General features: G+C 37.4%; 1 protein-coding gene across 1 annotated transcript; it reads right to left on the bottom strand.

The window, feature by feature from the left end:
- Positions 1 to 1033: 1033 nt before the first annotated feature.
- Positions 1034 to 24683, bottom strand: MYCT1 (MYC target 1). Its single transcript, XM_010204108.2, has 2 exons — positions 24434 to 24683; positions 1034 to 4049 (listed from the first exon to the last, which is right to left on the bottom strand). The coding sequence occupies exons 1-2, from the start codon at positions 24681 to 24683 to the stop codon at positions 3517 to 3519; spliced, it is 783 nt and encodes a 260-aa protein (XP_010202410.2). The 3' UTR covers positions 1034 to 3516.
- Between the last annotated feature and the right edge of the window lie 319 nt (positions 24684 to 25002).

The following is a 25002-nucleotide window of genomic DNA, read 5'->3' as shown; positions in this document are numbered from 1 at the left end:
GAGTTTTAAAGCACATTGTAATGCAGATATCTAGAATTTTACTCTCTGCTTTGGGAAGTTGTATCAACACTGTTTAATGTGCTCTGGACTTCACAGAGGTAAATCTCCAATCAGTGTTTTCTTTCTTTCTTTCTTTTTTTTTTTTTTTGCCTAGAAACTGTACGTCATCATAGACATCACCTAATTTTATCAAGTGCCTATAGGTTAGGGATCTGGCATATGTCATTTCTCTTCTGAGAGACTATTTCCAGTAAATGTAGTTTTCAGTTTATACTTAAAAATGGATGTTGAGATGACTCAAAAACTTCATGGTAAATTGCAAATGAACTTTAAAAATTTGATTTGGCAAAGATATTGCATGTTTGGTGTGTTACAGTACAATAATTAGTGCCTGTCTGAAGAGGTGATCAGCAGTCCTTCAGTAGGGAAAGGTCAAAGAACATAGCACAAGCTACTTTTGTAACTATGCTGGAATGTAACTATTCTCAGACAGAGACCTGTCAAGTTTTGTCTTCTATATGAAACCAGAACTGAAGCAGTTCGTTTTGTGCCCATGGACAATAATAGAAAAATGTTTCTTTTTGTGAAGAGAAGCAGCTCTGCTCACTTCAGGACAAAGTGTCAGGATATCTGGAGTTTGATCACTCCCTATGTGATTCTGGAAGCGCTCTTTTAATCACTATCTCTCAGTGTGAAAGTGTATTACATGCAAAATTATTGTAAAACTTAACTCATTACTTGTGAAAGTTTCAAATCTTGAAATCTGCAGTAATACAGATTAAAATTCATCTCTTCTTCTCAGTATTTTAATTTGAAATAAAAGGCTAGAAAAGACCATTACAATAACAAAGTATAATTTTTGGCATATCAAACACCCAATGATTTCTGAATCCTGCAGTTCAGTTTGATGATTGAACCTGTGCAATGTACTTTGATCCTAATGCAATAAAATGTGCATGATTCTGTTTAGAATGTAAAACTTATCTACAAGCCAACACATTTGTCTTTAAGGAAAAGTATGAGCATTATAACATGAGATAATAACATCTAACTTTATTTCACATTCTGAATCTTCCAGAGTAATTGCAAAACATTCATTTTAGATATTGTTTAAACTAGCAGTTAGCTATCTGACAGTCATACTTGTTATGCACCAAACAATCTGTGGTTTTGTTCTCCCTAATCCTGGGAACATTACAGAAAGTTTTGATATCTAGTACAGATTTCAGGAGGAAAAAAATACAGTACAGTACATTTAACCTTCCCTTTCTACATTGTTTACTAAATATAGTATAATGCAAGCAATAACATGCTGTGTAAAGTTCTACTGTAATGTAATGTAATGTGCATTTACAATCCAGGAGTAGAAATTTACTCATCTAAAAATTATTCTCTAGGAACAAGTAATTTTGTTCAATTGGGTACACACTCTAGGCAAAGTTGTCTCTTTAAACAGTTTGCCAAGCTCAATAAGCCAAAGGAGGAGCCTTGAATTCTATTTTTTGTAGGCACATTGGAATAAGCTACAACACTGTGAACACACTTGTGTGTGCAATGAAGTTCACCAGACTCAGTAAGACTACAAACCAAAAAATCAAAATTATTAATGAATAAAATAACACAACTTTCTCCAGAGGATGATTGTTTCAAGTCCATAGCCTGCAACCACAAGTTTTGCAGTCTTATCAGCAAGTCCTTGGTGTACTAGAATCCATAGCGTCTGAAGTGAAACGCTTTGTAAACACTGTAAATTGTTGTTAGAAATGTTGCTAGCAATGACATACATCCCTCTAGAAGGGAAAATGTTGCACACTAAAAAATAAAACAATGAAAGGCAGCCAGTAAATACAGGCAAAATAATTTGCCTTTGCAATAAAGATACTTGTGTTTTACAGTAATGTTTGTAGTAGCATGTAAGCTGAATGTAGTCATGTTTGCAAATAAGATATTGGGCTGGAAGACTGCAGTCAAGAGATCACTAACAGTGTTTCCTGTGGGGTGCTGAGCCCAGCAAAGGGATGCATGCTGCGAGTCCCCAGAAACCCAGAAAGTAAGTCATTAAGCATTTTACTTATTCTCAAAAGCTGCTGAATCTTAGTCCCTCCCAGAAGATGTATGACGACTTGTCCTCTCTTCAAAAGCACATGACCAGTCCCTTCAGAATCAGGAGTCCTGTGACTGGTAGCTGTCCAGCCCTTTTAGATGAAAAGGCTCCATGTAAGTGAAGAGTAGGATTACTTTTCTACTTATGAAAATTGTTTACTCTTTTATTCGAACATGAAATATTTAACATGAAGCTGATACAGTAAGAGTTAAATGAGGCCCTGTTTGTCTGTGCTGTTTGCAAATCCTGGACTTCTCATGACAGTGCAACTAATCTCTACTAAGCCAGGGGTTAGCTTGACATGATACACATAAAACTGTCAAAAATATGTTAACCTCAGTTAAACATTCCATTTTTATCTTTATATTTCAACTAATTGTATTATACCAGTATTTAGCCAGAGATGTCTAAAATCTTGTTTTAGTGAAAGGCAAGATTTCAGTGAATAACTTGACAGGAAGGATTAAACACTGGTACAATATGAGCAATACAATTTGAAATAAGGAAATGAGTAATCCCATAGTGAAACAGGAAACTTAATTAAAAAAATAGTTGTCATTCATGCTGCTTGTCTTGATAACCAGAACTAGAAAAATGAAACAAACATGAGGAGCTCTGCTCCCACACAGACTTGCTGGATATTAAAATGAGACTACCTGTTCTGCTGGCTGCAGATGTAAAATTCTTTATAATTGTTACCATGTGTTTAGTATGTTGTTTGAAACTATATGAAGCTTGGTATATTTCAACATTTTTTCCTACTGTGGAGGGAATTTTATACAAGCAGCCTTAACATGGAGTCCTTTAAGATCCTCTACAATCAGCAGGACAGAATGCCTATGACCACAGCCAGGACTGGGATGTTAAATGCTCTACAAGGTCTGCATCTAAGGTTCCTTAGACACAAACCATCCTGTGGTTATAGTAAGAAGATGAGTAATAGGAGGTGTTCTCTGAAAATTTTTCATCCTCGGGAAAATATGTAAAACTACAATTTCTTTTAAAAAAATGCAAACAAAGAAAGAAACAGACATGGAATAGTGGAATTTGCATAAATGTGTCTACCAGTAACCCCTAATATGATCTGTTTCTTCAAGAAACAATCTGGTTTTTATGTGGTAGTATTTTCTTTCTTCTAAGGTTGCAACGGTTACAATTGAAGATACAATGTTAAAAATATGCAAGCATATGTCATAGCAGTAAATCAGACAGTAGTGTAAAGACACTTGATCCCTTGTCTGGTGTGACATTGTGTTCCAAGAAACCACTGTAACCTGCCCCTTGGCAGTGCATGTTTCCTTTTTAACTGCAGTCAGAAGTCTTCTCAGAAATCTTCACCACATACAGAAAACTGTTGATACGATTGAGGTTCCTCCTAAAATGCACATGTGTGTTTGTAGCAAGGACCTAGCTCAGGAGTCTGGGAAAGCTTTTATGATTGTTTCATAGGCAGGAGGTGGGGTTTGTGTGGAGTGGCAGATGCGGAGACTATTGTTAGACCAGTGGAATTCAGGTCGACTTAAACTGTTGCTGGTGCTTCCCACAAGGGTTGTGGTGGTATTGGTGGGAGTGAGGGTGATCAGCTGACTGTTCGTCTCCACAGGGAGGGGAGGACACTGCAGGAATGGGTGGAAGGTAGATGCACGGAAGCTTGACTTCCTGGGGAAGGAGTTGGCTTGTTCCAAGGAGGCTTGCCGCTGGAAGGTGAGGCTGGCCAGGCTGAGGTTGCTCCGACGTTCACAGCTGCTGTTGCGGTAAAATCCTGTTCTGCCGGTAGCATGGCCATGGGAAGAAGGTCTGGACCGACGGCCGAAGGCTGAGGAGCTCCCCTGAGAAATGTGAGCGCTGGCTCTGCGACGGGACAAGCAGGTGAACAACACCCAGATGATCCCTCCAATCACCAGTCCAACCACCATGGACACTGTGAAGGCTATTGTTATCTGCTCTGAAATACAATAAAAATTAACAGCAATGTTATTTCACTAACTTGGAAGGATTTTCCTGACAGAAAAGGAATTGAAACTAGTAGCTTCCTTAAAAGATAAAACACCAAGATCTTTGTATGTAATACATGAACCTTATGACACAAACAGTTCAGACCTTGGGAGGGGCCATGGCCAGATATTCCATACCATATGACGTCAGCTCAGCAATATAAACTCAGGGAGAGGAGCAGAAAGGGAGACATGACCCATTTTGGCCTTCCAAAGAAACTGTTACAAGTATCTAAAGCCGTGCTTGTTGGGAGGTGGCCCAGACATCCCTGCTGATGGGAAGTAGAGAGTAACAGCTTATTTTCCTTTGCTCCTCTTCTCACATGTGTGACTTTGCTTTTTTCCTTATTAAACTGCTTTTATCTCAACTCACAAGACTCCCATCTTATTTTCTCTCCTCCCTGGCTTGCTGAGGAGAGGGGTGATAGAGCAGTGTGGTGCGCACTTGGCATCCAGACAGGGTCAGACCACCACAAAGACACATTAATCTTCCATTAAGAAAAGTAAATTTCTACCTCTTTTATAAATGTTTTCAAGAATTAAGGGATCTGAAAAGAAAAAAGAGCATGACTTGGACTTTTCTCCCCTTTATGATTTCACAGCAGGGAGCAATAAGATTTTTATCTTGTACATTACTAAGTACAGGAAAACTTTGCTTTTGCAACTGAGTACCAGACTTATTGCTGTTCTAAAAAAAATTGCAGATACATTTGTAATCCTGGATAAGGCCTGAAATGAATACAAAGCCTTTATAGATCCCCTCAAAATTCAAGAAGAGATTGAATCACAAACAAGAAGGAACACTTGTTGACTACTGGTAGAGCAAATAGGGAGTAAGTGAAAAAAGTCATTGAACAGCTTAAAACAAGTTTATTCTACCTGTGCTGTGTTTGTGAAGCATTTTTGTTAAAAAAGAAACTGTGTTCATTGGGTGCAGAATGATAAGTAACTTCCTTAACATACAGAAGTGCAGGCCATCTAAAGCTGTACCTGACTGATCACTGTAACAGAAGGTAGTAACTTCAGGACTAGGATGCAGTCCAAAAAAGAGTAAGATGAGACTAGGTTGAAAATTTTCATACAAGATGACAACTGTTGAGTTTCCCCTGAATTTATGGTACTGCACAGTCATTTTCAGAACCCAAAATAAAAACACTAAGTCCAAGCTCTGGGAATTAGCCAAAGCAGGTCCTGGAGAGACAAAGAAAGTGAGTGGCCCAAGAGATGACTATGGAGAGGAGTCAGCACACAGGGAGAGGAGAGGTGCCAGGCATGGCCAGTAGGACCAGCTTGTAGACAGAGAATCTCCAGTATGACTCAAAAGATATCTTTGCTTAAGTCAGATCTCAGTGCCTAGCAAGGCTTAAACTTATGACAGGCCACTGCAGGAGGGTGGAAAACAAACATTTCTTTTTCTTCCAGCAGGGGAGATGTAAATGATTGTTGGTATAATTGCACTTTAAGAATTAGTTCCTTCCTTATCTACCTTTTTACCTTTCTTCCTTCAGTGAAAAAATCATTAGCTATGTGATTCATAGTTCTCGTTGGAGAAAATTAGTTTCAGAAAGTTTAGCATAAAATTTTGACAAGTTTCTGAGTGGGGACTCTGAGCAGCATTAAATTTGAATGCAGCTGTTTCCCATTAAATCCTATCAGACGGACAGTATGTTTACCCTACCTGTCTTTGCTGGTATGGTTCTAGACAGTACCAGCTTTATCATGAATTACTGACATTACCATGAATCTCCTACACAAGTTTATTCACTTTATATTTTTCAGGATAGACTTGAAGCTCCATGAGACCAAGAAAATAAAAGCTCTAATTAAGACACTATAGGATGCTATACAGTCCTACTGTTGCTTGCATGTAACCTTGGTTTTCAGAGAGACTTCTAATCGTTATTTGTAAAATGGAAAAATAAAGCAAAGACTGGAGAGAATAAAACACCAGCTATTGTTACAGAGCATTGCTTCATTTTGGGAATGCTTTGTTGTCCTTTTGTTCACAGGAAGACTAGACAGCCCTAAAATATAATTTTCCTTTAAGCCCTCATTTTTACAATTCAAAAACTCTTGGCTGGGCATGCTAAAGTCAAAAGGTGATTGACTGGTCTGATTTTTATAAGAACTCATATGCAGAATCCTGTGCTGCAACTCCTGACTGCAGATTGGGGCTCTGACACCATAAGCAGCTTTCTGACAAATTCATAATGATTCAGCCCTTTATAAAACATCTTCAGAGACACAGCAGGCCTAGGAATAGCCCCTAGGAATAGCTAATTATGTCATTTTAATGGATTTAATATTTTCTGTTACTGCAAGTTCCAACTCATGCTCCCAAAGATGAGACAGGAGAGCCAGGACTCCGTGATCTGTAGTTGAGTAAATCCCAGGGAGTATCCTAAAGACAGCATTTCCCAAACACTAGAGCTGCAGTCTGATACAATCTGTTGTCTCTGCTCAGCTACAGGGAAAGTGGAGCAAGAACTACACCCTTCTTATGCTGATTTGTTTTGCACCTTGTCTGGAATGCTCATTAGGTTATTGAGACTGCCAAGAGGTCCTCCAGGCACATGGCTCTGTGCTGCTATCCAATATCCCTGCTCCTGTTTGGGCTCTCAGCACTAGCAAGGAGCATGTGAAGGGGATGTCTGTAGTGTTCAGCAGCCTCGAGTGAAAGCAGAAGCTGTACAAGCATACCTGGCTCTGAGGTTGCCATGCACTGTGGTGACAATTTGTTCCCGCATCTCTCTAGCCATCATTTTCACTACCTGCACAATTAAATCAGCATTTCACACTGTTAAAAGCAGGTGAGGGAATTCAAAAGTATTGAGCATAGTTTTTCATTCCTTCCCACGTGCTAGTCCCCAGTGCTGGAGATACAAGCACAAATTATTATCCCTTTGGATAATGTCTTAATTTTATCTGACTTTGATTTCTTTATTTTGCTGCCTCTATATATGAATGTAAAAACTGGGAGACAAATTATTCCCTGGGGAAACTTCATCTGAGTTTACACTGACTATTGCAGTTGCCTTCTAGTGCACCAAATGTTCTCATTTCCATTTGGACCTACATGTAATCCTCTGGATTCTTATTATAGAAATATCACTAGGTCCATTGGTTACAGGCACTTTATTCTTTATACTCCAACTCTCCCTGACTTCAGTGGGAACTGTGGGTCACACTAATAGGCCAGACTTGCTTTTGTTCACTCCCTGAAGAGAATGAATTTCACTGAAATGTAATTCAGTTCTAAAAACTTACACTGAAGAATTGTAAATCTATGCCCATTGATTTTCTCTTTAGAAGGTCCAGTGATCACAGCCCTGAGGCACATTGAAGAAAATACTACCAAATGGAGAAAAAGATCAAAGGAAGAGTGGGACCTGCTGCACCTGGGATTTTGAGGGCAACAGCTGGCTTTGAAAAAATGTTTTTCTCTTCCTTTACCTGGACAGTGATAGGACAGAATTAGCCTTTCAGGAGAGTCAGAGCAATACTGGCACAATGTCTCCCAAAGAGTTATTATAATGTCTTAGGATTTCCTGAAAGTTGTGCATGTCATTATGTTCTCTGCTTTTAAGGAAAAGAAAAGTAAAAAATTTCAACATAAGCTGGGGTTGCTGCCAATGACAATAACTCCCCAGATGCTGATTCTCTAAATACGTTTTTATCTGTATGTTTCTCAGGTTATTCACACTACCTGCTTTACTTGATTATGCATAGATTTGGTATCCTACCTCATTCAATTTTCTCTGCTCTCACCTCTACCACCAACTGAGGTGAAGAACAAAGGTTTTTTTCAACAATGCAGGATAGACTTTGAGCTACAAAGCCAGAAATAAAAGGATAAGGGAACAGAGCCACTGAATATCTTAGCTACATTACCCTTCTTATTTATGCTACTTCCAATGTGTCCATGCAAAAAAGACAGGAGATTCAGAACCCATAGTAGCACCCATGACTTCTGGATGTTATCCCCAAATCTGTGCACCAAGCCAGCATGTATCTGTCAGCCCAACATCTGTCCAGATCACACAGTTCCTTCTGAAGTCTTTCTATTCTGTCCTCTCTGGTTTCTACATGCAGTGTTAAGTAAATGAAATACTACAAGATTTATAGGTGATTGTTGCCTCCACTATGCAAAGCATTTTCTTGGTTGTTTCAGCTTTCATAACTTCCCAGGAGTTTATATATGAAGTGTTGGTACACATACTATCAAATAGATAGGCTCTAGCAAGTCCTTAAACCTCTATAGAATCCACACAGGAGAAATTTGGGCAAGATATTGGTAAAGATTATAAGGTGCTAGCTGATGAGGTGCTTTTCCTAGTTATGGCCCTGAAACAAGTTCTTCCCAACCGGTCTAGACATCAATAGCAATGCCAACTAAAATGGGCTCATACCAATCTGTAAATCTTCTGAGAAGTGGACTATGTTCTCTCCTTCCTCATCTTGGGGTATACCTCACCAAAAATTAACAGTATATTCTATACCTAGACTTGTCAGCCCTTGGATCAAATAAAATCTTCATAAAAGATATTTGCTTTTTGTGAAGGGGGATCTCACTTCTGATATGGAGATTAGTAGGATGTTTGCAAATGTACTCAGATCAGTCCCTTATTTCTATGAGGATTTCGTTTTCCTTTCATATGTATGGAACACATCAGATAGAAAGATATCCATTTGAATTCAAAACATGTTTTTATTCTGTGTGTGACAGGCTGGAATAGCATTTTTCTCTCCAAACTCAGGAAATCCTTGAGTCTTGTAGCTTTCCTTATAGCCTCTTGTTAAATTCCCCAAGGTGTAAAGTTAGGGTGAGTACAAGGTCTTCTTTGCCCTATGCCCACAAATGTATATGTTTGTAACCTTTTCCACTGGCAAAGCATACGAATATAGGGATAGTAATACCTTTCAAAACCACGCAAGTAGCAGCTTCAATGAGAGCACCTAAGATCAATAACCAGGGTGGGGCAGAGGAAGACGAGACAAAGTACTGAAGGCAAAGGAAACAGAAATGGAAAAGCATCTTTTAGTCAGACTGTGCACACATGACTTGAATTTGAAATACATCTTTGCCAGTAATAGCTAATAAACCTAATAAAGAGCCAGTTAGTTCTCTCAGGATATGTTTTGCTCATGCTATTGCTAAGCACAAGGAGGCAGAAAACATCCATACGATGAGATGACACCCACACATTTGATTGATTTCTAGTGGGTCACTTTAAAATATTACAATATTCTCTATGCTTTTGAGCTGTTATCTTTTTGTTATTGTTTCATTAAAAGAGAAATAAAGTATTTTTACCTTAAGGTTATTGGAAGTGGAAAGGTAGCTTTTTAGGCAAGAGTGGCATTGTTCAGCATTCAAACTCAACTTGCTATAGAGATGTTTTATTCATATTATGTTAGGGATTCTGTTCACTTCAACAACTGAGAATAATTTTCCTTTTTTTTTTTTTTTTCCCTTCCACTTGCCCAAAACTAGAATGAGGCATTGTACACCTGAATTACCAGCTTTATTCAATGTGGACTCTAGCAAGGTTGTATGTAGAACATGCAAAATACATATAGATAGAACATAAATGCATTGACTTTAGTAATGTATTTCTCATTCAGCTATGAGAAGTATCAGAACATACTACCATGTTGTATTTTTATAATAAGTTATTTTTACAATTTCATAGTTTTAGAATTGTAAATTTATTTATTTAATGCTTTGATTCTCTGCTTTCCTATTTCCTTTTATTCTTTCCTTTTTGTGAGCAATCTTTCCTTTATGTGATGTCTTATGTCAGTGGCTCAAAACTTGTCTCAGTTAGTAAACATTTCTCCCCCTTAAATGCACAGATGCTTGCAGACACACACATTGCCTTGACCCAAAGCTGAAAAACCTTGACAACTGCTAGAGGATTTGATCTCAGACTTTTTTCTCAAAATGAAGGCTCAGTGACAAAAGCTGATACAAACCCCATACAAACCGGTATGGGAATTCATAACTGAACATTGCACAGCTTAGTGTAGAGCACCAGCTAGTGTATTAAAGCATGACTTATATTTTACAAATGGCTAACAAGCTGACTACTAAGCATCATTCAGATATTGTTTTATAGGAGCCTCACTATCTTAGGTTTCAGGTGAGGTTCAGATATGTTATAAGAAGTTGTTCATAACACAGCCTCATTTGTGCAGCAGACAGGTTCCAAGTTTGGACAAATATATAGCATCTTCCTACAACTGTAGGAAATATACATCTCTAAGCAACACAGGCTGCAGCTACTCCTTCCCATGCATCCTGGACAGCAAATTTGGAAGGGAAGAATACCCTGTGCCCAGAGAGGCATCACTTTTTCTCACCACAAAAGATTTGAAGTGATTTAAACTACTTGAAATTTTATGCCAGTTCTACCAACTCCAAGAAAATTTAAAGCTGGGGCTGTTATCAATAACCAGCTCCTGTGCTGCTGCTGTTGTGCTGAGTTCAAAAAAGCAATTTCTTTGTATCTAACAAGTGTTGACATTACTATATTCCCAATCTTTGTCACTAATTGTGTTAGCAAAACAGCCTCTCATTAATCTTTTGTAGGCAGTCCATGATTCAGTTGGGTGGGCGAATCAGTTGCTGTGTAATAGTAACCAGCTGTGATCTTAGTCATGGCAAAAGTTTCAGAAAGGTCACACAAAACTCTTGTGAGAAGAGTGACAGTGATAGGCTACAACATAAGGTAGTTCAAGTAGTTGTGACATCCAGAGAACAACCAGGATGGTGGCATCTGAAAGACAGAATCTCTGGAGAAAAAAAACCAAACAACAAAAACAAGAAACTGAAAGAAAAGTAGACGGTGCAGGATATGAGAGCTAATAAACAAAGTAAGAAAGGCAGTCAGGAATGTTAGTGCTTTGCATTCAGATGCAGTTTGCCAAAGGGATGTTTTATTTGGCCTGTGCTAATGCAAGATTCTTTTCTCCAGCAACAGAGAGTAATTCTCCAACTGTACCTAATAACTAAACAGTTGTTTTTATGTCCACTACAGATAAAATACAAAACACTGGGTCTAAAATAGAGCAAAATGAATTTTTAAAAATATATATCTGTGAGAATCATAGAATCATGGAATTATTACAGTTGGAAAAGACCTTTAAGATTATTGACTCTAACCACTCACCTCACACTGCCAAGCCCATCACTAAACTAAACCATATCCCTCAGTACTTAATTTGCTTGCCTTTTCAATATCTCCAGGGATGGTGACTCCACCATCTCCCTGGGCAGACTGTTCCAATTCTTAATAACCCTCTCGGTGAAAAAGTTCTTCCTAATATCCAATCTAAATCTTCTCTAGTGCAACTTGAACCCGTTTCCTTCTGACCAAGGACAGGTAAGAACTAAAATACATAGTCTGGGTAGGCAATGTGTCTATCCCGGATGAAGATTTAAAAAAATAGTATCAGTCAAGAGTTGTTTTAATATAGTTAACTTTGTCTTGAAAAAAGAAGGTAGAACTGATGACAATTCAAGGTCCAAGCTGACATTAGTTTTGCAGTTTCTAAGACTTTTTTTGATCAAATAAGTAAATATACTTCAGAAATGTTTGAATAATTATTAAGTAAATGAAAAGGGGTCAGGGGTGAAAGAGGCACTCTGGTACTCTTGGATTAATTCTTCGTTTGAAATGCAGAGGGGATAGCTTGTTATTAGAGGGTTAACGTCACAAACGAGCAACGTATCAAGGAACAAGATTGCCCTCTGCTGGAAATTTATGCTGAAAATTGAAACAATACATAAAACATCCTAATGCTAATAAAATAGGATATCAGGAAAAAACTGACACGAAACATTGCAACAAAAGATTACAGAGATGTTATAAATATCTCAAAAGTCAGAAAAACTCTGAATTACATTGCCATAAACAGTTAGGACTAACATTTTGCAGAGGCTTTAAAAGTCGGGTAGACTGAGGCACACAAAAAGTGTTCAGAAGCTTAGTAAAGTAAAGCTTGCAAAGTTTTGTGGCTTTATGCAAGTATCTGTGCTGGTGGAGAAGGAGGAGGCTGTCTGTTCTTAAAGACATATTTCTCGCCATACACAGTGATGTCCAGAATGGTTTCCATGCACAAGAGTACATTTGCTTTGTTTGATAACATCATAATTCATTGTCATAAAAAGACAAAAGAGTGGAATATGTCATCTCAATAACCCATAAACCAACTCAGAGTTAATGATGTTCCCTTGGTATTACTGGCAGTTGATTTTTACTGGAATAATAAATAAAAAAAGCAATTGTAATAATCAGAAGGAAACATCTAAGAGATGTCAGCATGTTTAATTTAATGCCTTCAGCATAACTACATAAAGCAAATCAAAAATTCCTCTATGCAGAGACAGAAACTTCTTTACAGTGGGGTTTCATTGTGATTCCTAATGCATTACAAGACAGTAATATAATTTTAATCTTTTCCGCATGTGCACCAATCCATCCTCTGGGAAGACATTCTTGCCAATCTCACAGAAACAGAACATAGGCCTAAGCTATATGGCCTCTATAAGAATCTAAATCAAAGAATAAATCACAATTAGCCCCAGTGCAATGTGACATTTTACTTATTACTTAATTGACAAGATTATTTCATAAAGCCTGAGAATAAAAAACATTTCCTACATGAATGGATCATGAGTGACTAGAATTAAAACTAGGTAGGATTTCCTAAAACTCTTGAAATTTAGAAGCAAGTACCAAAGAACAAAGAACAAGATTTTCAGGTTACTAGGAAGTCTATAGGGTAAGAAATATATTGAGATCATCCTCAGTATTCTATTTGTGATCTGAGAAGAGTCTTTCTGACCTAGATATAGCTTCAAGTGGAGCTTGTCCGTATTGTGGCAACCCATACAAGACCAAGGAGCATTTATACTGAAAGTCCAAGGTTTATCAGAGTATATCAAAAGAGAGAATACTCAGACTGACAAAGCACACTTTGAGTACCTTCAGATACTAGATATAGTTGAAATAAAGTCTGTATTTTAATCTGCCTATTACATACTATAAATAGTGATTCTCAATGCAGTGCTTTTTGGAAATGCTGCAAACTTTGCACAGTTGCCTCTGGGCCTCGTGTCTTTTTCTGTCACCCAAGAGGTAGGACCTTATTTCTGGTCCTTGCTCTTAGCTGTGCAATCTCTCTCCCCATCCCCCTGCAACCTGCTCATCTACTTCCCAAGAGAGGAGCAATTTCCACTTCCCAGTTTCATCCTTACACTCCGTTTAAAATGTAGATCATGTATTAACACCAACAAAATGAATGAAAATGATATATACAACACAGTGTCTTGCAGAAGATGAAGGAAATCTATGTGTGCCTAAAATTGTAAAGTTGCTCGGAAACAGTTTCTCCTCACTCAGAAAGATACTGCATTTGAAATACTGCATATACAGAATACAGAGTATTCTGCTGAGATGTCCAAATTGTGTATTGCTTGTTCAAAAAACACCTTCAATGAAAACAATGTTTAGTGTTCTATTTACCGTCTCATTATTTACTGAGACGCTAAAGCTAGGGCCTTTTTCAGGTGAAAATTAAGAAAGTTGTAGAAGGTTGAAGAATGGAAGATGAGCTATTTGTGAATGTCACTGAATACTGATCCAACATATCTAATAAGCAAGTATTCAAGAAACAGGGAGAGACATCCGTATTTAAATCAGATTTTCCTACCTTTTTCACTGCAGTAATACTTGAGCTACATTCAGTAACACACAAAAAATCTTCTACTACATTTACCTTCCTTGAGGAACAGGTATAATAGCAAATGTTTTGAAAATATGGAAGTCTGTTCATATGTGGTAACACTACATTTTTCAGTTAGTTATCTGCAGTTGAGAAATTGGGGTTTTCTTTCTCCCTGTGTGACCATCAATCAGTTTCAGAGAATTTTTTTGTACTAAATATGTCCATGAATATCTATTTCAGTGTGGTCTAGGAGATTCGACTAAGTAGTACTCACAAGAATTTGTGCAACCGCAAGCTGATAAATGCTGGCATAATTTCTAAGTGAGATGATCTGGAGTGTTAGTGATGGACCCAGGACAGGTGATCAATGGGAAGTGGGACATTGGTGCTTGATCCATGTGACCCAGGGGTGTCTGAGAGACTGTTTGCACCAGGATGATTTAAGCCCTCCTTACCTACAGACTTCTGCACATCCCAATCAACAGAGCCATCAATTCTGTCCTTCATTTATATTTTGTCTAAATAACTTCTGCCTCTTCCTCAGAAACTGTGTGTTTGCTTGGTTAGCTCATCCTTCCATTACCCTGGATAACTGAAAGATGGCATTGATATAACCTTTTATTTTTTTTTTTAAATAAATGTTTTTAAATTAACAGATGTCAGTTAAATGTCCAAATATGCCATAACTGTGTGTTAAGATGTCTGAAACGGGGAATTAATTTTCCTCCTCAAACGAGATGCCAGAAAAGCAAGGCAGAAACATCTGCTGAGAACCAGAAAATGCCCTGGCTATTTGCTTCAACAAGCAGGTGTCAGAGAATCTTTTGTTGAATTGACTTTTTTTTTTTGTCTGTCAACTATTTTGCTGAAAAATTCACAGATATTATTTCATAACAATGCTGTCTGTATTTGCATTTTTGATGGAATTTTGGTTGAGGTTATTTAACAGATAGATCTCTGAGTTACTGTTGTCCCATTTTCAATATATTTTCAATACAAAACTCACATAAGTCTCTTTTCCATCTCCTCAAGTAGAAAGAGAATAAATTATATTAGGAGAATAATTTAGGATGACTTGGTGCAAACTTAATTACTATACAATAGGTTTCAAAATGTGAATAAGTATCTTCTATTAAATTTGTATAGGAAGTGAACCTTCTACCTTAATTGTTATTAATAGTCTTTTTTCTTTTCTTTTTTTTTTACAGACAAAAGAATAAAGTTAAGAAATGAAAGTAATCTTACAATGTCAAAAGGGTCAGTCTTGAGTCTTGATTTTACTTTGTGGTCTTTTTTGGGGATGGTAGACTTCATTTTGTCTCCATGCTTTAGATTAATCTTAGTATACGGGAGATAACATCACTTGTAGCCATTCATTTGGCTCACAAAGATTTTTGATTGATTCTTAGTTAAATGAATTACGATGGTAAAAAGGGAAGCTGTGTATGAATACAGAGCATTTTTCTTCAGATAATTCTACAAGAAGAGCAGAGGGAGAACCATTGGACCCACAAAGTACTGAGACTAACTCGTCTGAGAGTGAATCCTGCTAGACTCTAGAAGTTGAGCATGCAGCTACAGCAGGTTTGTCTTGGAGAGAAAGCATAGCACTAAGCTCTTTTTACTATTTGACACGTTCACATGCCAACACACTCACTGGTATCATGCTTGGAAGAAGAAATATGCTTCATTTCCTAATGATGAAATTTCTGGTTTTGGTGGATAAAGAATGATGCTTCTGACAGCTCATTTGACAACAATCAGTACCACATGCACAGTCAATACAGTAGGTGTAATTGCCAAAAGGTTTATATACTGTGTGCTTGATGAATATTTAGACAATAATCTGAAGAAATTTTGCCTCTTTCCTTCTACTACCTCAGATCTATGTCCTTCCTGGTAGTGATTAAGCATTAGATAAATCAATGGCCATTTGGTGGGGGGGCAGGGGGAGTAGGAAAGAAGCAGTAATTAGGATGCAGTGAAACACAGCTTGAGGATGACAGACTCACTTTAAAAGAATAATTTATATACAAGGAAGAAATCATGCTCTGAATAGACACCATGCAGAAATAAGACTGATCTTTTCATGACATAGTTTGTTGCTTTCATCCGGCTACAGTGATAGCTTTTCTTTGGGCTTGCCAGAATAAGGACAAGGAAGAAAAATAGATTCCTTTATTAGTATCTACTTTTATCTCTCTACATTTAAGATCTTGAAACATTTGTACATATCATCTTCCTAAATGTAAGATCCAAGTACTAGGATAATCTCCATTGCATAAATATTTTAAATCTGGAAGAGTTTGACCATTCTGCCCCTTGAGAAGATGGTGTATGGCTTATCTGATAGATATTTACGTAGGATTTATAGAAAACAATTTTAGTCTAGTAGCTGATAGAAAATGGCACCTCCAAAAGCAAGTGGAAAAAAAACCCACAGCATAAGGCTAAGGCACAGTTCTACCTCCTGGAGAAATCAGTGTGGGCAGAGTATGCTTAAATCTGACACATGACCTTAACTCTTGTCCCTGACAGAGCCCAGAAGTGATGACTTCCTACATTAGCTGGACACCAGCTCACATAGCATTGGAAGGTGCAGTGTAACATCCCTTGCCTGGCTGCTTCAGGATTTCTGCAGTAATTCTGGAAGACAACAAAGCTACAGCAACAGCCACAGCCACAGACACCCCAGCAAGCAGCAGAGCCATGTGCATAGGAAATCCAACTGAAAAGCTGCATACAAATCATCCCTTTTCAAACACAGCTGAGGACAAACAGAGGCATGGTATATCCTGAAGCTGAGAGAGAGAAGATGAGCAATGTGTTCCTTTTTGATTACATCAGAAGTCATATCCTTCTTTCTCATTTGGTATAAGAATATTTCTGGAGGACTTCAGAGAAGGAGCTAGGGATTCTGAGTGTTAGAAGAATGAGATTCATTGCTGTGATGTTGCCACTGAAGGGATGAAGTCCAAACACATTGCTGCCATTACTAGTGCCTCACTATCACATGCTGCTATCTTTTCTTTCAGTTAACCACACTCACTTAGTTGCCATTTCTCTCAGTGTTAGCACTATTTATATTAAAGCTGTGTCCTGTTTGAGTCACTGGCCCAGTCTGCTCTGCTGCTGCCTTGTGACACATACCAAGTCAGCTCACATTGTGGTTAGGGGAGCTGGAAACAGGAAAATCTGGTGACCTTGGCCTGGTGGATAGGACAATAACTCTCTTCCTTGATGAGATCTTAACAGGTTCAGGCAGAGATGATACATACGGATCTCACTTGCCCCAGCAGTCCTCTAGCTACCATGATCATTATCAAAATTATGTATAATATTTAAGCCAACTTCTGACCACGTGAGAACTTGAAAAGTGATTTAGCTATGTGGCATTTTCTACATCTCTATCATAGTGGATCAATATCTCATCTTAAGGGAAAAAAAAATATATTGCCATTAGTTGGAGGGAGATCTCTGTTACTTCAGAAGTCATGCAGCAAAAGTTACCCTGATGCTGCTGGGCCTATGAGGATACATAACTCTACAACCCTCTCCAAGAGGAGAAAAAGAAAAAAAGAAGTTTGTCTTAGTTCCTGTATAGGTGAAGCTGAATTTTATTGCTGTTGCCATTATATGTTTTTGTCTGTGTACTATATTCTCAGGATCTGTCTGAGGCCGCAGTGTGTGGCATTTGTAACAGACAGAACTTTAACTGGTCCCTGTGTTAAAAACTACCCTGATTTCCACAAGTTCACCATGCAGATACATTGTGGTTACTCTTCATCAATACAAAAAAGTTACTCATTTAAATGAAACTTTTGGTTAAGTAATCTGGAAATATGCTTCACTATTAAATGTGTGGCATCATGCAACATGTCACTGAGGAGCAGGAGGGAGAACTTTTAGGTACACTAGATTTAAGACTGATAATAAGAAGGGAAATATTTCAAAGATGTAACTTTACCATAAAGATCTTGTCTTTCATTGCATTGTTTAAATGTATCATATTTTATGTCTGTCTTATACATCTACTCCTCAGATAAAAGTACTTGAAAAAACTCTGTACATTTACAAGAAACATCTGCAAAACAAGAAGTAGCTTTCTGTCTGATTCTGTGTCACATTTTACCTCGTCATCTTTCTCCTGACCACATTCATACAAAGCAGCACAGAGAAGTTTTCTCTCCTTTCTAAGTAGGGATGTGAAGCATGGAGGAAACCATCTGCCTTATGTTCCAGAAACCCAACAAAAAATCTGCCTCCCAGTATGCTTATTTCCACAAATATCTTCTGGGGGATCCAATCTGCTCTAAATAGGAAAATAAAACAAATTTAGTGTCCCACTGAATTTAAAAAATCAATGTATTTTACTCCATGTTAAGATCCCTACCTCAGGAGTCTGAACACATTTTCAAGTAGATAAAATGTTTGAGTAGTGTTGGAAAATTTATTGTAGGAGGTCTGGGAGGAGGCTTTAAGTCACCATTACCTTTACTCAACACAGTTACACATCCACTAAGCCAGATATTCTTGCCGGTGTGTTATCTGATAGAATTGGGTAAATCTGAGACCCCAGGGACAAGGTCTGTCCATACTAGACTGATCCAAAGCAGTATAAGCATACTGTACTTCTTTTTTCACTATACCTGATGTTATGTACTCACACCACTAGTGCAAATATTTTTCATGTATTTTAGAGGAATAATGTTCTAAGTTGTTTTGATCAATATCTTCTGGGCTAAGAAACAGGAAAAGTCTCCAAGGCTACTTTTTTTCCATCACTTTTTTCTAGCCATTTCATGTAGTGAATTAGAGCTTTCTTACTAAACTAAAAAAATGCATCTCTCCTTCCTCTTTGTTATTTTACATTGGATTTAATATTGAATTTCTCAAAATCACATAACATCAACCTATACTGGAACTTATCAGTGAGGGTGTTTAGATTACATGGTCTTCAAAACAAACTTTTTTCCTGTTGTCAATAGATATATTTTTCTGTTAAATGGGAATGAAAGACAAGTTGTTCTTCATTATTAGATGTCCTAAGAGTATGGAAACGTAGCATTGGATAACTTTTGCACCTTTTTAAGAAAAAAAACAAATCCAGTTGAATAAGCAGAGGAGAAAATATTAGAAGATGGAAGGTTAGACAAACAGTAAAGAACTAGTAGAGCTCTAGCAAATCTATAATAACAAACTGGGAACTATGAGCCATTTATTTGATTGGGAAAGCTAGGTGGGAAGTTGGAAGAAGGATTTGCTCATATAAAATTTACTTTCATATTAACTTCATTGTGACAGGGATAGAAATCTGCTCAATGACTTCAGTCCTTTGATAACACACATCATGAGACAAAGCCCTTGAGTTGCAAGTCCTGAGTGATGGATCAGTATCCCTGGTGAGCAGGGACAGACTGAGTTTCCAGTGTTAAGACTTGTTAAGGTGATACATAATAAAACACTCAGGGAAGTCTGAGTAGAAAAGTTGTCAACGTAGAAATAGCCAGTGTATGTCAGATGGGGAAAGGCAGTCGGTGTAAGTACTGTATTATATATATATATTACTATCTGTGACATAGAGGAGGCACTAGTACAGGATTCTGGTAGGGTGAAATTTTGAAAAGTAAATTGAAGAGAAGAAGAAAAATAGCAGTTCAAAACATATGTCCCTGAGCTGGTGTTCCATCTACATCCAGGCTTTAATTTTGTCATATTTTCCTCCTACATCTTTCCACTTCAACCTGGAAAGTTTTCTCTACCAAGAAAAAATCTTCGGCCTGTAAGGCATCTCTTAGTGTCTGTATGTCACACCTTCACTTCCTCCCATCTGTCAGCAAAGGGATTGCTTCTTCAGCTTAATGAGGTCCTCTGTCCTAATAGTAATGCCTAGCAGACCAGGATAAAAGCTCTTTGAGGTACTCTGGTCTATGTTGGTCTTTTCCAGCCATCAAACTAGGAACAGTAGTAGCCTAGTAGATAGATGCTAACACTGCCACATCTACTGTTAAGTGCTCCAAAGCTCTTTCTAATTTGTAGTCTTTGTGCGTCCATACTACCAGCAGAACAGCTGAGGCAGCTCCTGGAGTCTTTATTTGCTACTGTTAAAGCTAGACTGGAAAGATAAAAAGTGTGTGAAGAGGAGCAAAGAGAATGAGAATAGACCACTCAGTGAATACCCTGGTGTGGGCTAACACACAGTGGAAGACAATAGACTTAATCACCACACGGGTAGCCAAATGCTCCTTTTCTCACTTGCAAAGAACTTGACTGGATTTGCTGGTATTGCTCCTACTTTGCCATGGCTTCCACTCATGAAGGATCCCAAAAGAGAAATCAGGTCCCATGGCTGTCAAAGTTGGACTTCCCTGTATTCTACCATTGTGTTACTGTTCGTGTCAGTGCTGCCCTTCACAAGTGGTATTTCAATTCACGGAGAGAATAATGCAAAGTCCTTCACCACCACTATTGCTGCACCATAACATGTTAAGACAACACAGTGTCAGACATTAGAATATGCTCATCCCTAATGAACATCTTTTCCAGTAAAGTATATAGTCTAACTTCTTTAAAGCAAAGAAACACATTGTAATGAGGAGAAGACCCAAGGGCAGAGGGAGAAACAAGGCAAAATGTAACATTGAATTTAAATAATAAGTGCATTTGTAGCTTAAAAAGTCACATGTAATATTAGTGCCAGTCAGATTTCAATCTTAAAATACTGGAAGCCAGGTGATATGTGGCATTGTTGTCACACTGGACAAATAACACCTTGGATGTTAATTCAAGAAAAAAAAATGCCCTTAATATTTTAAAGTATTAAATATTTCATTTTTAAGTAGATACTTGGGTAAAACTAGACTGAAGGCTAGTCTCAGGATCTCAGCTTATGTTGACTAATATCTGCATATACTTTTTATCTCTGCTGCTGTCATTTGATCAAATGTACTATGTAAATTAAATTTCCTCATCTGAAAGTATATTACTATCTGCACTGGAGAAATAGGATTGTCTCAAAGCCATTTGTTATATGTAATTGTGGGCAACTGAAAATGCTTTTAGGAATTACAAGAAATGCACTCCTGGATAAAATGGAACATCTTTACTCTCACTGTTAACTTACAAATCAAAATCAACTCAATAAAGATTATATTAAAACTAAAAAATTAGATTAGTGGTTGATGAATGTATTCCAAACCCTGAATTTCTCACTCAGCTATTGCCAAATCTCCTTTTGAAATACCAATAAAACAAATAATCCAGATTCTCTGTCTACAGTTTCATGTAATACCAATGGTGCTGAAGTTCAGTAGAGGCTGGCTTTAGGTGCTTCTCTTCCTAGCTCTGACAAAGTACCATACTATGGATTCCCACTTCCCAGAGGTTACATAACTTCATAGACATTGACACCCGAAAGAGATGAGCTCCTACATCCCTACATTAGCTCAGACAACTTGTCTGAAAAAGGCATGTATGTTTACAAAGACTCTGCACAACATCTGTACTAGCTCTAGTAAAGTGAGAACTGGAATCCTGATTTTGTGCTTGTGACACATTACACAGAGGGTATTTGCTGACAGGGCCAGGAGCTCTATCATGAAGTCATAAATTTAAACCAGAAGGTAATACTCTTCTTTTTCTTTTTTTTTCCCTAGCAGAATTTATTTTAGGCCAGCAAAACAACTGTTTTGCTGCTTCAGTTTTAGTCTGCTGCATAATTTAGCATTTCAAAAATACTGAAGAATGATGATGGCGAAGATTGAATACAAAAGGGTAACACCTGCAAGACCTGCACCTAAGTATGTTATCGGCTCTCCAGGCTGTCACTACACTTAACTTGCAAAAAAGTGTGCAATCTAAAAAACAAAACCAAAAAAATATTGTTACAGGCGTCTGCATGAATATAGAGAAAGGATTTCACAGAATCATACAATGGTAGGGGTTGGAAGGGACTTTTAGAGATCATCTAGTCCAACCCCCCTGGAGAAGCAGGTTCACCTACATTAGGTCACAGGCTACTTTGGCAAATCCCACAGCATGATTTACATCTAGAATGTGTATATCTTGGTTTTAACTACACAGTTTTCTTCATGCATATTTCCACTAGCCCAAACCAGTTGTAAAAAATATATATATATATTCTTATACATAAGTAAGTGGAGGACAGTGGAGTTTTTTCGTTGTTTTAAAAATATTACAGTCATGTTTAAGATGTTATTGTGTGAAGTTACCATTGGAAACTTGATAGCTTCAGAAAACAGGATGCCTGTGTACTTTCCAGAGCAGGGAACCAGCTGTTGACAATAGATGATTTATAAAATTGTAAGAGATTAAATACCATAATGACTAGTTTTGTTAACAATTTTTACAGCACTCATTTTTTTCCTTACAATTTTCCTTCTCACCAAACCTTTGCACATATGTCGAAGTGGACACTTTGGCCAAGTCCATGGGAACTGATGAGAAGTCACACATGTATGGAAAAGGATCTGCATCTTGGTCATACATCCACACTACGTGGTAGGTGGCTTAGAGAAACAATGAAACAGTCTGTAAGCCATATCCTGAAAATTCAGTTTCATGTACTGCATTCTCATTTAGTAAAGAACTCATTTTTATTCATATCTATTATGTGCAGTTTGATTTTTGCCTCAGGTCATGTATCTTCAAGGATGTCAGAAAATACACTTCCATCATTTTGAGTGGTATTTCCTCACAGTGAGCTTATGTTAGTCATTGTCTTCTGACACAAACTGTATAGTGTACCTCCTTAGTCTACTACATATGACATACTTATATGAAAGGAAGATAAAATTCTTCTAAAATGTATCAGAAAAATCTGAGATCTTTTTCCTCCCTAGGACCATGAAAGCTCCTCATAAAAACCCAAGCTGTGAGGTTCGTCTGTCAGAGATAAGCAAACAGGAGGTGATTAGGACTAGGTACAATATCAAACCCTGGCAAGCCAAATGTGCAATACTGGTGAAAGCAGATGCTGTCCAGTTCATCAATAAGACAGCTTATGCAAGTCCTACTCTGTGTTGTCAAACGTAGCACTTGATACTGAAGGAAAGGGGCTTTGCACAGCAGGAGGAGTACCTTAAACGGAATGGCAGAGTAATAGCAGTACCAGGAGGACCATACACAGCAACATGCTGTAGAATTTAAACCTTCACTTCTTAGGTTTTTTTTTTTGACTCCTTATGATCACAGAGAACACCTCACTCACAGTCTGAGCACTATAGTTCATGAAATTGTAGCATATCATGTAACTTTGTTGGGTTTTGTGTATGTTCCCAAAACAGTGAAGCGATAATTGATCTCTGAATACAAGCATATCTGCAGTAACAAGGGATAGCACCTTCTACATAAGGATTCTTAAAGTAAGTGTTGATGAAAGTGCTTTAACTTTTGTTCTGAAGAGCTTTTTTAGAATTACATGTAGCTCCCCTCCACAAACACGATCACTGTTCTTCAGAGTCCAGCAGACAAGCTCAAGATAACAATGGACTCTGAAACAGTAATAATAGAATTTTTTCATGAGTTAATCTATCTCAAAGATATCCAGTATCATTCTCCCAGTCTTTAGCCCAAGAAACGGAGTTGCTCATGGTCTCCCAGTAGGAAAATACATGTCACTGTAGGAAATGTGGATGGCATTCATCATTCTTGTTTTAAGGAAGCGAAGGAACTTCTTTAAATCTTCTTGTATAGTTATTTTCCACCTTTTTCCCAGGGCACTTCTAAAGTAGCAAAAGTCCTATTTTGCTAATGCATATTATTTTTTAGTTTTAGATATTGTGCAGATTCTTCAGACAGGGGTCATTGCTCAATAGCAATAATATAATGGACAAAACCAGGTCACATGACTCATTCTAACACTAAATGCTAATGTATGTTAATATTAAACATAGCAAGGAATAGAGCTTTTTGGAGGGAAATCTCCACAGGTGTTGAACAGAATCCTTTAGGATCAAGTCACTGAATCTAATTACCTTGAATTAGTTTCAAAATAATATACTTCCACCTCATCCTCTATATTTTTTTGTTAATGAACCATCCCCAGTTTTGGGTGAAAGAAAACAATCTTAATGGATAATAATCAAAATATATCTTGAGGAAAAAGTAAGGAAAACCTGATCATGAGATAGCACAACAAATTATAAGTAATTTTTCATTCTGAAGAGTTTATTCCAAAGGTTGCAACATGTTTAGTTTTTGTTATCTCTTTTTCTTCAGAAGATGAAACAGATCATGTCTGCCGTGTAGGTACATCCATTAAATGGTTGAAAATGCCTACCTGATCTGAAACATACTGAAATCAATAGACACCTTTTCAACTGACTTCAGTAATGAACTTTGTAAAACAATCAATTCTGCCCTAGCAGTCCTGCTGTCTTGATTAGTTTAAAAACATGATAAAACTTTGTCAAAGAAACATTTGGAAAACAATCTTTTGCACTGCAAGAAACAGAAAATCTGTTCATTACTCTTTGGTTCCAACATGAGGCTTGAAAGTTTCTGATATCATTTTTAAGACAATTATCAGAGAATCTCAGCATCTACTTTAACAATATTATCGAAAAAGAAACAAAAACCTTACCCCAAAACTTTGGCGGCCATGTGATTGGAGAGTAAGTACTGTTTCTATCCATAACATCCAAATAACAAATGGAGAACGATATGTCCACAGAGGAGCAACGAGTTTCTGAATGTTTGAGATTTAGCAGTAGAAGCAATGCTTTTGTGTGGCTAGGGAACTGTGTTGTTTGCCTGAAAGGAAATGGATGCATAATATTTCCTGCTTGTGGACTCAAATTAGCAAGTACTCGCCTTATCTTGGGACACCACATGGTTCCCGAGATGGGGAAATTGTTTCCTTCTCGTCATTTCCTCAGCCAGAGCAAATTGACTCAGAACAATACCAAATCTCCTCCTCTGAAACTTTTTGAACCCCAAAATGTCCAAAGATAGAGAAATAAAAATTCCCTTAATAATTTTCTATGTTGAATAACATCTTTGCCCATTCAGAAACACATGTATTAATAGAAAAAAATCAGTATGGAATAAATATGTCAAGAGATTTTTAATAAACATGATTTCACTGTTATATTAATTTTGAGTATGAGGATTGTTAAATATTTGTTATTATTCCTTGGCTAGTTTGAGGAA

The sequence above is a fragment of the Colius striatus genome, chromosome 2 (genome assembly GCF_028858725.1).
Source record: "Colius striatus isolate bColStr4 chromosome 2, bColStr4.1.hap1, whole genome shotgun sequence".
Classification (NCBI taxonomy): domain Eukaryota; kingdom Metazoa; phylum Chordata; class Aves; order Coliiformes; family Coliidae; genus Colius; species Colius striatus.
Note: the sequence above shows the minus strand (reverse complement) of the source record. Positions and strands in the feature narration are given on the sequence as shown.